The sequence below is a fragment of the Muscardinus avellanarius genome, assembly GCF_963383645.1.
Source record: "Muscardinus avellanarius genome assembly, chromosome: 13".
NCBI lineage: Eukaryota > Metazoa > Chordata > Mammalia > Rodentia > Gliridae > Muscardinus > Muscardinus avellanarius.
The window spans coordinates 30,549,989-30,562,841 of record NC_137799.1 but is presented as its reverse complement, the minus strand read 5'-3'; the positions used below and the strand labels follow the sequence as shown (position 1 = coordinate 30,562,841).

The following is a 12,853-nucleotide window of genomic DNA, read 5'->3' as shown; positions in this document are numbered from 1 at the left end:
AGGTCGGTACTATTTCCACTATGCTACCTTGCCTGCCTGTGCTCATTCCAAAACAAGAAAAGCCTAGGGAACGAAAACGCTGAGCATGCCCTAAAATATATGCTTCTGTGGGGCTCAGGGTAATGCGTAAGTAAATTCTAATATGTACTTGCTAATCGATCAGAATTACCCATGGGCCCATTAATCAAGGATAGATTTCATCCTGTGCTCATTCTTTCCTAATGAAGTAAAAAATCATATCTGGAGAGAAGTTCTTGGGTGTGTGTGGGGGTGTGTGTGCATGCACACACGCACTTTGGAGAAAGAGAATAAATAAATAAATTAATTAATTAATATGAATCATCTGGGGAAAGTTTTTAGGGGTGTGTGTGTGGTGTAGTGTGGTGTGTGTGTGTGTGTGTGTGTGTGTGTGTGTGTGTGTGTAAACTGAATATGTATGATGGCGGTTGCAAATTAGTATATAAATAACTGGCTTTCCTGGAAGAACAAAATTCTACAAACCTCTGGGTCTGGTGGGGGTGTGAGTAGAGCTGGTTAAGTAAGAAACGTCCCTGGGAGGTTAGGCCCGGTGGTGCATGTCTGGAATCACAGTATTTGGGAGACTGAGACAGGAGGATCACAGGTATAAGGCCAGCCTCAGTACCTTGGTGAGACCCTATTTCAAAAGTCAGGCTGGAGGTATAGCTCAGGGGTAGAATGTTGTTGGGTTCAATCCCCACTACCACTAAGACCAAACAAACAAAATGTCCCTGGGACAGTGAAGCCAAGATCCTAGTTAACTGCCCACATAAATGTTGAGTGTATGTGTGTGTGTGTGTGTGTGTGTGTGTGTGTGTGTGTGTGTGTGTTACTGGGGATTGAACGCAGGGGCAATCTATCTCTGAGCTATACCCCCAGCACTATTTTATTTTTATTTTGAAACAGGGTCTCGTGAGGTTGATAAAGAATCTCACTACTTGCTGAGGCTGTCCTCAAACCTGTGACCCTCCAGTCTCAGCCTCCCAAGTAAAGGAATTATAAGTGTGCACCACCATGCCCAGCAAGTGCTGATCTTTTAATCTGGACATTTCTGTAGTGTGGATCCAACCACTGAGCCCAGCCACAAGAGAGAGACTCTGATTACGGCATGATAACACTGGCAGCAATAATATGAGATGGATATTATTAATTCTTTTTAAAAAGAAGTTAGAGTTACTGAACCAAGGTGACATGTATCGTGAATACTGAAGCCAGGATTCGAACCCAGATCCCCCTAAGTTCTTAGTCTCTGCTGCATTTTCCACACTCACAATAACAGCCATTACAAAACATATGACGGAGAGGCAGATGATTTGATTTTTCTTTCCTTCTCCACCTTTACTAGGTACGGGACCTTGGGCAAGTCCCTCCATCTATGTTAGCCCCCAGCTACTTATCAAGAAATTAAAGCAAGCCAGGCATGGCGGCCCACACCTGAAATCCCAATACTTGCGAAGCTGAAACAGGAAGAGCTCAGGTTCGAAGCCTGCCTGAGAAATTTAGGGAGACCCTCAGTAATGTCACGAGACCCTGTTTCCAAGTAAAGTAAGACTGAGAGTACAGCTGGGAGGTAGAATGTCCCTGGGTTCAATCCCCAGAGGAAGGAAGGAAGGAAGGAAGGAAGGAAGGAAGGAAGGAAGGAAATACTATATAAAGTTGTTACAAAAACCGAACTAAATAATAATTGTCAGACTAAGATGGACTACGCAAATTCTGCCTAAAAATGTGCATTCCACAATTTGGAACTGTGTGATTAAGGCACCTACATATGGAAAGACCAGTGGGGATCCAATGACAGAGATGTTAAGGCTTTGCCTTAAGTTTTGTTTTTTTTTAATCATTCCTTTTCTGAACTCAGTATTTTTGTGATTTAAAATGTGTGAAACGGATGTTAGCTATTATTATCATTACTATGATCAGCATTCACCAGGGCTGAAAAAAAGAGTCTGCTGAGTTCATACCTTGTCACAAAATCAGAAGCCTATATTTTCAGCCACGGGCTATCAGTGTTGTTCCCTAAAAACAAAGCCTTTGGAAACGGAAGTTTAGCCCATGTCCCTTTAGCCTGGATCTCACTTGCTAGCCGAGTCTCAGGCAACATCCACTAATACTCACATTCATGTTGCTCGTAGGGTGGGTAGCTCAGCCGAACGGAGATCAAGATGAGGAAGATGAACAGGGGCCAGGCCACTTCCAGCAACAGCTGACACTGAGCAGAGAAAAGACAGAGAAGCGGTATGAGCTTAAAAAGTAACATGGTGCCCAGTCCCAGAAATACACAGACAAAGTCAGTTAATAATGGATCAACTTCTCCAGCCTCTCCCGCCACTCTCTGTGCTTTAATAGCATTGAATTGGTTGGGCAGGGTGGCACACGCCTGTAAATCACAGTACCTGAGTGGTTGAGACAGGAGGATAGCAGGTTTGAGGACAACCTCAGCAACTTAGAGAGAATCTGGTTCAACAAAAGCAGGCTGGGGCAAATGAATGCCCCTGGAGTTCAATCCCCAGAACCAAAAAATAAAAATCTGGTTGCAGCTCTCACCTGTACCTCTGTGTCTTCCTCATGTCAGGGAAGATGCTTCCCTGCTGCTCCAGCAGTTTCACTCATACGCAGTCTTTGAGACTCAACCAGGTCTATGGTCCTTTACTAAAATCTTGGCCTGAGCAAGAAGCCCTTCTCTTGGTCTCCCCCACTAACCCACACACCCGACTTCCAGTCCATCTACATGAGCTCTCGAATCATTTGTTTCAATCACTGGCTTCCTCATCATGGCCTTAATATCATAAAGGGAACACTATCCAATAGAGAAAAAAATATATTTTTTTGGTGGTACTGGGAGTGGAACCCAGAGGCCTTCTACCTCTGGGCTGTACTCCCAGACCTATTTTATATTTTTATTTGGAAACAGGGTCTCACTAAGTTGCTGAGACCCTCACTAAGTAGCTGAGGCTGGCTTTGAACCCGTGTGATCCTCCTGTCTCAGCCTCCCAAGCACAGGGATTACAAGCGTGCGCCACCACACCCGGCAGAAAATATTATTTTAAAATATGACTTTTAGCTGGGCGTGGTGGTGCACGCTTGTAATCCCCGCGCTTGGGAGGCGGAGACAGGAGGATCACACAGGTTCAAAGTCAGCCTCACTGGCTTAAGAGACCCTGTTTCCAAATAAAAATATTAAAAAAATAGGTATCTGGGAGTGTAGCCTGGAGGAAGAAGGGTTTCCATGAACCCCAGTACCACCAAAAAATATATATTATACACACACACACACACACACACACACACACACACACATGACTTTTAGCCAGGCATTGCTGGGGGTATACTTTAGAGGTAGAATGCCCCTAGGTTCAATCCTCAGTACCACACAAAGCAAACCTCTGTACCAGGTGAGCGGGACGCCCTTCCTCTGAGCCCCCAGGTACTTTGTGCCTTTATCAGCAGTTGGCATGGCATGCCAGGGTCCTGTTTACATATGAAGCTGTCCCCTACAGTCCCTTTCTTCTCTCTAAACCTGCCACATGATGAGGGCTTCAGCAGTTTTTGTTGAGCAAGAGAATGAACTGAAGTTTATAAAGTAATGGAGATGGAAACATAAATCAACAGGGCCCTTTGGGAAAGCAGTTTGGCAATACATATTCAAAAGTCATGTTTATCCCCTTTGACCAAGTAATATTCCTGGGAGCATCCTGGGGAACTAAATTTAAAGTATCAGAAAGCTATATACATGAAGTTATTCATTCATCGAAACATTATAATTGCAAAATATTGGAAACAACTTAATTGCACAGCAATAGGGAAATGAATAAATTATGGTACATGTACTTGGCAATACATTATGCAGTCATTACAACCATGTTTATGAAACACCGACACCATTAACCAAAAAAAAAAGCAGAACACAAAATCGCGTGCACTCCAAGCTTGCAGCTAAATGAAAGCACTTACAAATATTAACAAAGATAGGAATACAACTTTTTAAAAACAGCATGACTGTAAATGACTTCAGAGAAGAGTAATGAGCCCTGAGAAAAAGAAAAGTAAATGAAGAGTATAAGATAAACAGTCACCAACCTTGAAACCCTGAAGCTACCAAGTGTACTTGTAGGATACAATAGTTACTACCATCTATTTAGATCCCAATAAGTTACTGGGCACATTTTATAGAGATTCTTTCCTTTACTCTGCAGAACAAACCTGGGAGATAGGACCCATGACTGACTGCATTTCTGATGTGAAAAGGAGAAGGTTGGAGAAAGAGTGTGTGACTCACAGAACTAGTCAGCAGAGATGTTGAGATTAGTGGCCAGTTCTGCCCAGATCCAGAGACCACATCAAATCCCATTTGACGTCACAGGGATCTCAGCCAGGAGATGACCCCAGTAAGCAGCATAGACTAAAAATATCAACAGGATCCACAGACATAAGATGAACTCAAAGCCTGTAGATTTACAGGTTACAGCAGCACTGAGCACTTACTGTGTACTCTGGATTTTTCTCTACCTCAACTCCAATATTGACTCCATAATAACCCAGTGAGGTAGTGGTATCATTACTACTTTAGACGTGAAGAACTGAAGCTCAAATATATTCTGAACCATAAGCCTGATAAGAGACTGCATGTACCCAATGTTTGAACTCCATTCTACTGGCCCCTAAATTTGTGATTTGGTACCTATCATGCTGCTTCTTACAGAGCAAAACTGGGGACCTGGACCTTTTAAGATATGCCCTGGAAGTGGCATCTCACTCTTGACAGCCCTATTAATCTGATCCAATGTATCAGACCGTATGTTTTTGTACTGCAGATCGACATATAGGACCCTGTAAAGTAGCAGATGCTCAAAATATGTTGGTTCATTGAAAACAGTGAATGGCTCTCTCCCATGGCACTGACAGCAAAGGGCACAGGGAAAATGTTACAAACCATCATCAACTGCTAAAGCCAGTGTGTGTAAGCACATCAGAGAAATGAGTACCAAGAAGGCTGACGATGACGATGTTAGATCTGGCTAATACTTAAATAGGTCTTACTATGTGGCAGTATGCTAAGTGCTTTATATAAACCTACTCAATTCACCTCCAAACAACCCAATTAGTACTATTATTATAATACCTATTTTGCAGATGAGAAAACTGAGAAAGAGTTAATAAACTGCTAGAGATATGAGATGGGTAAGCAACACAGCTGAGCTTCAAAGCCAATCTGAGCTTTGGCTATGACTATGGCTCACAGCCACCATGGACATACAGGTCTCTCGCTTCCCTCCCTATAGCCAGAGTACATAGACTGCTACATTGCAAAGCCCTTGCAGAGACACTAAAAGATATGTGTGAATAAAGAGACTACTTCCAGTGTTCACAAAACTCAATCACTGTCCACTTGAATATTCATAACTCACTTTTGCTGCTGGTTACAGACTTTCATATATTACAATTCAGTCGCTCTGTGAAAGCATTAGGCTACCTAGCCTAAGAACAGTCATGGTACTCTTCAATACTTACGACTAACACACATGAATTTAAGGGTGGGGGACAGCAAGAATGTCTAACAAAACACAGAAACCAATGGAATCAAGTTGGCCCTGGGGCAAAGGTCTCTTAAATAATGGTGGCCAAAAACATTCAGTTCAGGCTAAAAAAAGGAGTCACTGTTTCTTGGTACTGAGTTGAAGATGCTTGAGATTTCAGTGGGGCATGAAAAAAATAAGGCACCAAAAAGAAAAAAGCAAACATCAAAAATGAAGAGATGAAAATATCCAGTATGGTCCCAAATCCAGGAGGAGCCACAAAATCAACTAAAAAGCTGCAAATGAATTGAAAATGTGGGTAAATTAATCAGTAATGAGTAATCATGTGATTACTATTTGTAGTAAGAACAGACACATAAGCAAACAGAAAGCTTGGGTACTAACTCAATGCCAAATATTCTAGAACTTAGTAAATTAAAGGGGAATGGGAATTAATGAGAGCTAAGCCATGCTTCTTGATGGAAACATTTAATACCCAAACTTTCCAAGTCATTTTATATATTGGACAACAATAGGTACTTTTTTGAACTTCATAAGATAATAAAATTCAATGATTTAAAAAAAAATAAGTGGAAATGCTGAAGAATATTGTAAGGGGCCAAATAAAAGGGAAGGATGGGACAATGAGCTCCCTCAGATACCAGAAAGTTCACCAAAGGGTGTGCACACCCTGAGCCACAATGTCAAGAAGGTATCAAAGACCTATCAAAAAACCAAATGACCAGCTTCAAAACAGCCCCCTACGGAGATACAATTTTATAAACATCCCAAAAATAAATAAAAAAGGAATTACTGTTTAACAAAAGTTACAGCAACATGATATAAATAAAAAGAAAAATTAACCTGAAGCCAGTGTGGTAGTACACCTGTTGTAATCCCAGTACTTGAGATGCTGAGACAGGAGGATTGCAAGTTTAAGGACAGCCTCAGCAACACAGCAAGACTCCCAGCAACCTAGTGAGATCCCTTTTTGTTGTTGTTGTTTCTTTGTTTGTTTGTTTTTAAAGTCAGGATTGGGAATATAGCTTGGAATAGAATGTCCCAAGGTTCAGTGCTCACTACCACAAAAAAATAATAATAATTTTAGACCCTCATCTAATACCATATATACTTGGATTAAGCATAGAAAAATCTGGCCGGGCGTGGTGGTGCACGCTTGTAATCCCCACGCTTGGGAGGCAGAGACAGGAGGATCGCACGGGTTTGAAGCCAGCCGCGCTGGCTTATGAGACACTGCTTCCAAAAATAAAATAGGTCTGGGAGTGTAGCCCGGAGGTAGAAGGGCTTCCAGGAACCCCAGTATCACCAAAAAACAAAACAAAACAAAACAAAACAAAACAAACAAACAAACAAAAAGCATAGAAAAAACTGAAGTGAAATCTCAAAGATAAAATCAGATAAATGCTAGCCGGGAAAGTACAATTTTTTAAACCAGGCCTGCCCCCTAGAACAATAAAAGCTTGATGCTTTGCTGATGGCTTTTTAAATTGGTTCCATACTTTGGAAAGACATCTGATCAGACACTTCAAGGGCCATTTCCCTTCAGCCCATTAATCCCAATACTGAGACTCTGGCATAAGGTAATAATATAAGAGTAAGAAAAGGCCATATCTATGAGAACTCTTTTTATTGTTAATAGTAAACACTCAAAGCAAACTAAATGTTGGTTAAAAAAAAAAAACACTACATTGATGGTTTACTATAAAGCTCTTTAGAATGTGAATGACATTGTCCTGTGATAGATTTGGAGCTGAAAAGTTCAGGTATTCTTTTTTCTTTTAACCTCCAAGCTCTACTCTCTGCCCTATTTTATTTTTATTTTGAAACAGGGTCTCACTAAGTTGCTAAAGATCTCGCTAAATTGCTGGCCTCGACTTGAGCTCCTCCTGTCTCAGCGTCCCCAGTACTGGGTTACAGTACACACTACCACACTCAGCCCATCCACTCCTCTTACTAAATTACTAGTAGTACCTTCTTCAGAAACTGCAATGCATCCTTCTCAGAATATCTGAAAAAAATCGAGACATAAGAAGCCTAAAAGTACTTTCAAAGCTACCAAATGTACCCTATGCATCAGAAATCATTATAAAGATTTTGTAAACATGTTTGGAAACACATGCATAATAATGTTCAACTACAGAAAACAGAGAGTAAAGTGGGACTGTATGTAATGGTCATGATTGTTTCCTGAAGCCTCATCATTCAAGCTCCCTCAGCACCAAGGGTCACAGGACTGACCTTATTCACCAGCCTCCCCTTTCCCTCAGAGACTCCTTTTGCACATAAAATGAAGTTAATCTGTATGCTTGGCTTCAAGGTTCAGCCTATGCCTAACGCATTACTCGCCAGTCGTCCATCAGTCCACCAGTGACTCTGGCTTCTTTTTGTTCCCTGATCCAAATATATGTACCCGCAGTCTCTCTGCCCAGAATGCAGTGCCCCTGATCTCTGAGCCCCGATCTTTGACAAACACTGCTGCTCAAATTTCAGGGCTCTAGGCATAAATGTCATGACTTTCCATTCTAAATGCTGTTCCTATCCACACGGATTAGTCTTAAGGTTTGTCTCATTGTTTCCTTCATAACACTTAACTGCAGTTTATAACTACATTTTTGTTTATGTGCATATGTGTTTCATACCTGCTTCTCTCACTGTAAACTGTAAGTTCTGTAAGAATAGGGACCACATCTGTCTGGTTTTTATACCCAACACAACATCCCCTTAAGTACTAGATGCTCAATAAATATTTATACAAATAAGACAAGTGGTTATTTGTTCTAACTTTCCTCATTCCATAGAAAAGAAAAGTAAAGCCACTGAGGGACACAGTGGCCGAGCTACATTTAGAATCAAGACCATAGTAGCTGTGCCAAGACTAAGAACCAGGACAAAATGTGCCCATGAACCTGGAAATGAAGAGGGGATGCAGAGTTGCCATCTACTTCATTATACTCTCTAACAGCTCAGGAAAGAGAAATTTTATTTCTGGTTTATTTCTTGTTACTAAAGAGTGCCCAAACAGCATTATCCTAAGTTATAGAAAAATTAGAATTATCTATGTTTCAAGCCACATACCAGGTCAGATCTAGCAAACAAACAAAGAATGGTAAAGTCAACAGAAAAGAGGCCATATGGCCAATTTCGCTTTGTTCCATCTGTTCCACAGAGACCTTGGCCCCTGGCTCAACCTAAAACCAGATGAAGATCCTGAGATGAGAAATCTGAAGTCCCTCCCCCTTCCTGTCCCATGCCCTGTTTGTGCTGAGTGACTACCACCCACACAAATTAACTGTTACTTTGGACCCAAACTGAACTTTGCACCCAACTTTTGCAATTCAATCCAATGTATTCTTTGCCTAACAAAATGGTGGAAAACTAACCCTGGCTTAGGTCCTCATGTATCTACACAATGGAGGCACAAGAGAGAGGTCTCTAGGACTCATCAGCAAACTCAGCATGAAGGGGAGCAAAGGGCTTCCATGGGCTTCCTTTTGCTGGGTTCTAGACTTTGACATATTCTTCTATTCCTCCTGGCAGCAGTAAATGAGGTCCCCTTGAAGCAAGAAAATCTCAAGACCTATGCCTAAGGGACCAGCAACACATTTACCATTAATTTGGCAAATTTTTATTAAGCATGTCCCCAGGCTCTGTGCTGGGCTTCAGGGTCAAGTGCATGCATGTCAAAATCTCAGGACCACCAAAACAGGGAATGAATTTCCATAGAGAGTAGGCAAGTGCAGTCCTGGGGATGCTAACTTCTCTCTATACCTAATGGTCTTGGCCGGTTCTGACCATGTGCTCTAACAAAGCAACACTGAAACTCTTAAGAGGTTCCAATGTCTAAACAATATAATCTAGAAATCCAAGCCAAAGGGACTGAGAAGTAGACACCAGTTCCCATCTCATACTCAAGAGCATAAAACCGTTAGTGCAGGTAAGCAAAGTCTGCTAAGAACTGAGTCTATAAGGCCACCAGGAGATTGGCTCTGGTGCTACATTCATGGCTAACCCTCTCTGGACCCTTGCAGCCCTCTGAGCCCTACTTCCATCAACTGTACAAGAGGCAAGCCAGATCTTTCCAGCCCCAGCTCTGACCATCTATGACTGGAAAGAAACCATTTTTCTTTCCGATTCATCAAAATGGATTTCCTTTGCAAACCATGAAGGAAAGTAACCAGAGTAGGCAGGGTATCTAAAAAAGGGCCTTTTGTGGTGGTGGTGGTGGGGGGTCCCTACTTCCTTTTTCAATGGGAATTCTGCACAAATTGCCTTTAAATAAGCCTGCTATCTCTTGAATCCTAACCCTCTTAGAGGCTGAAACAATATAGAGCAAGAAGCCACAGGCTTAAAACCGGTGGTGACTACCCAGGCTGGATGGCCCATCCTGCTCCAGGGCAGTGAGCTCCAGATTCCTTTCCTAGCTGAGCACAGCAAACTTCTTCCTTTGCCACTTCCTCCACTCCCGGGCACTGCTATACAGCTGCGAAGGGTTCAGGAGGAGGAAGAACAAATAAAAGGAAGCTGGGATAGAATGAAGAGATATCAGCCTCTGTCGCAGGTCAGTTGCTGCTCAGAGCTGACCTTGCATCCCGTCCACACTTTATGTCTCTGCTTCCTCATTTGTAAGATCAGCAGTGTGGACCAGACTACCTACCGTCAAACACCCTTGTCACTGCTAAGATAATAGGATCCTTTCCACAAGTCACTAATGGACGCACCGTGGCTGGGATGACTTCTCACCAAGGAGGCCACTGCCACGAGGTGGAGAAGAGGCAGGAAACGTGGACTACACGGTAGCTAAGACATAAGCACAAAGATATCCTAGCAACAGAAATTCTGAGCCTGGGACGAATGCAAGAGGCTGGAGTTGAGGCAAGGAAGATGTTAGAGACTTCATGATTCTGGATAGAGTGCAGAAAAAATAATGACACTACTAATATGCAATCCCATGTGGTGAGGCAGAGCTTCGACTCTGGAATCAGCTTATCTGGATTTGAACCCTACGGGTGCTCTTTAGTAGCAGTGAGGAGCTCTGGAAAATGTGTAAACTCTCTGTGCATCAAATTCCTCAGCTATAACGTGAAAGAAAACAGCACTTTCTGGGCCTTCGAGGGAATAAATCCAGTTAATATCCTGCTTCCCGCCTGGCCCAAGGAAGCTCATTCTAAATGTTTGCTTATGCTGTATTAATATAATATGCATTATATGTCACTATTATTATTATTACTAAAACAGACCAGATACATTGGTTTTAGTCCCTGCTCTCTTACTAGTGACCCTGGAACTCAAGGTTCCCTATTTGTAACATAAAAGGCTGAACAAAATCATTATTTCTCAAACTTGAAACTTGGTGTACATGTTTTCTTTGATGGATTATACTTGCGTTCTCTATGAGAGTTTAAGAAATTTGTGTTTTCAATTGAATGGTCATCCAAACAAATCCTGATAAAAATATCTGGGTTTTCTGAACGCTTACTTTAGAATCAAATTCTGGCACAAGACTTCAAAGCTCAAGTTTATATCTGTGCTTGCGGCTATGTTGGCATCAGTATAGCTGTAGCAGACTAATGAGAAAAGTGCAGATTCAGACTCAACTTATGAAAGATGGGACTGGACCAAAGGGAAACCAAATGGCATCAAATGAAAGTTGTTCACATTGAAAAAAAAAAATGGATGGATAATTGAATCGTTAGCCCAAAGTAATATACAGTGGCCAAACTCAAAAGACTCAGCACTGTATCGTTCACAACCATATTCACGCTGCCACTTGTAAATTTGGATTTTAGCTAAACAACATCAGTTGTCTAGTTCATCTGAATTGTACTTTTTTGATAGTTTTCTTGTATTTTATGTGTAAATATATATTTATATATTTAATAAATTTATATATTATTATTTATATATAAAGTATTGTTTTTATATATGACCCATATAGAGAGTATCATATCTAATATTATGTGTGAACATACTTAAGTAACATTATGACAGAAAGGAATTTAATGAATTCAAGATAATCTGACATTGGTTTTCTTTTAAAGAAGATACAAGCATTATTCTAGTTTGAGAACGATTGAATTAAACTCTCTCCGAGGTTCTTTCTTGCCCTTTGAGTTTCAGAAAGAGAATCATTTTGGTTAGAGACAGGATGAACTTTAAGACAGCCAAGTGGAGATGCAGGCTTGGGCAGCAGGAAAAAGGCAGGAGAGGAAAGAGAGATTAAGAAACTAAACTACAGAAAGGCATAGCTCTACATCCAGTGGACTCTTGGGGATCGCTTAAGAAAGAGTGGATAGGGTCTAGCGGCAAGGAGCCCACGCAGGGAGCTCACCCTGCCCATAGCACTCTCTTTTCTCTGTGGAAAGCACCCTTTTCCTGTGCATTACAGAGTATCTTCCAGATTAATCCAGGCATTACCGGCCCATCTGGGGAAGCGGATGGCCAAGAACCCTCCACACTAATGAGCCATGTCCCTGTTACTCCACTCCTCCAGGCCTGCCACCAGTGCTGGGTGGAGGGACAGCAGACTGACTCGAAGAGATCCTGAAATTGATCTCTGAGAGTAAGGCTGTAACTCACTTCACTTCTCACTCCCAGAAGCCCAGGAGCCCAGGAGGTGCTCTTGGAAAGCCAGGAGGCTCCTGGGGCTGCAGCCAAAAACACCAGTGGGGTGATCAGGCAATTCTCTGACAGGTTTCAGAGGTCAGACAGAACTCATACCTGGGTGCTAGCACACACCAAAGTGGACCCTTTCTGCCTAGGTGAAAATTTTCCCCCATGCTAAGCCATGGGGCCACCTCGAAGTTCTGTGCCCCCAAGTATCAGAATCATTTGATCACTAGAGAAAAACTGAGAGCACCCCAACTCCGTCCCCTCTCCAACGGGCAACTAGAAAAAAGCACAATAACCCCCTCCCCCGAGAAACCCAGGCTTACTGTTTGTCTTCTTCTGAAAGTGAGGTTCTTCCAAAGTAACAACCTCAGCTGAGACCAGCAAGCCATGTCGCCTCAGCCGGCGCCCACAGCAACCTGCGTGTGTGGCTGGGAGCCCTGGAGGCGGTGGCCGGAGCAGGGTCGCTGTGGCTAGTCATTAACTGAAAGATAAAGCAGGGTGGGGCAAGAGCGATCAGTTACTGATGCAAAGACGCCATACACCAATGAGGGCTGTGGCTCTAGCCCTCAACTCACACCTCCAGTACTGGAGTTTGCATCCTGCGTGCTTTTTTTTTTTTTGGCGTTTTTTATTTTTCGGTACTGGGGATGAACCCAGGGGCATTCTACCTCCAAGCTACACCCTCCAGCCCT

At 42.4% G+C, this 12,853-nt stretch overlaps 1 protein-coding gene across 1 annotated transcript in view; it reads right to left on the bottom strand.

The window, feature by feature from the left end:
* The window catches only part of ABCA1 (ATP binding cassette subfamily A member 1), a gene marked incomplete at both ends in the record, with an annotated part of 108,809 nt that extends 96,259 nt beyond the window's left edge, over positions 1–12,550 (bottom strand). Inside the window, 2 exons of the mRNA XM_080708505.1 lie at positions 2,134–2,227; positions 12,485–12,550. Of these exons, the coding sequence (XP_080564631.1) occupies positions 2,134–2,227; positions 12,485–12,550 (160 nt within the window). The remainder of the gene's footprint in view (positions 1–2,133; positions 2,228–12,484) is intronic.
* Between the last annotated feature and the right edge of the window lie 303 nt (positions 12,551–12,853).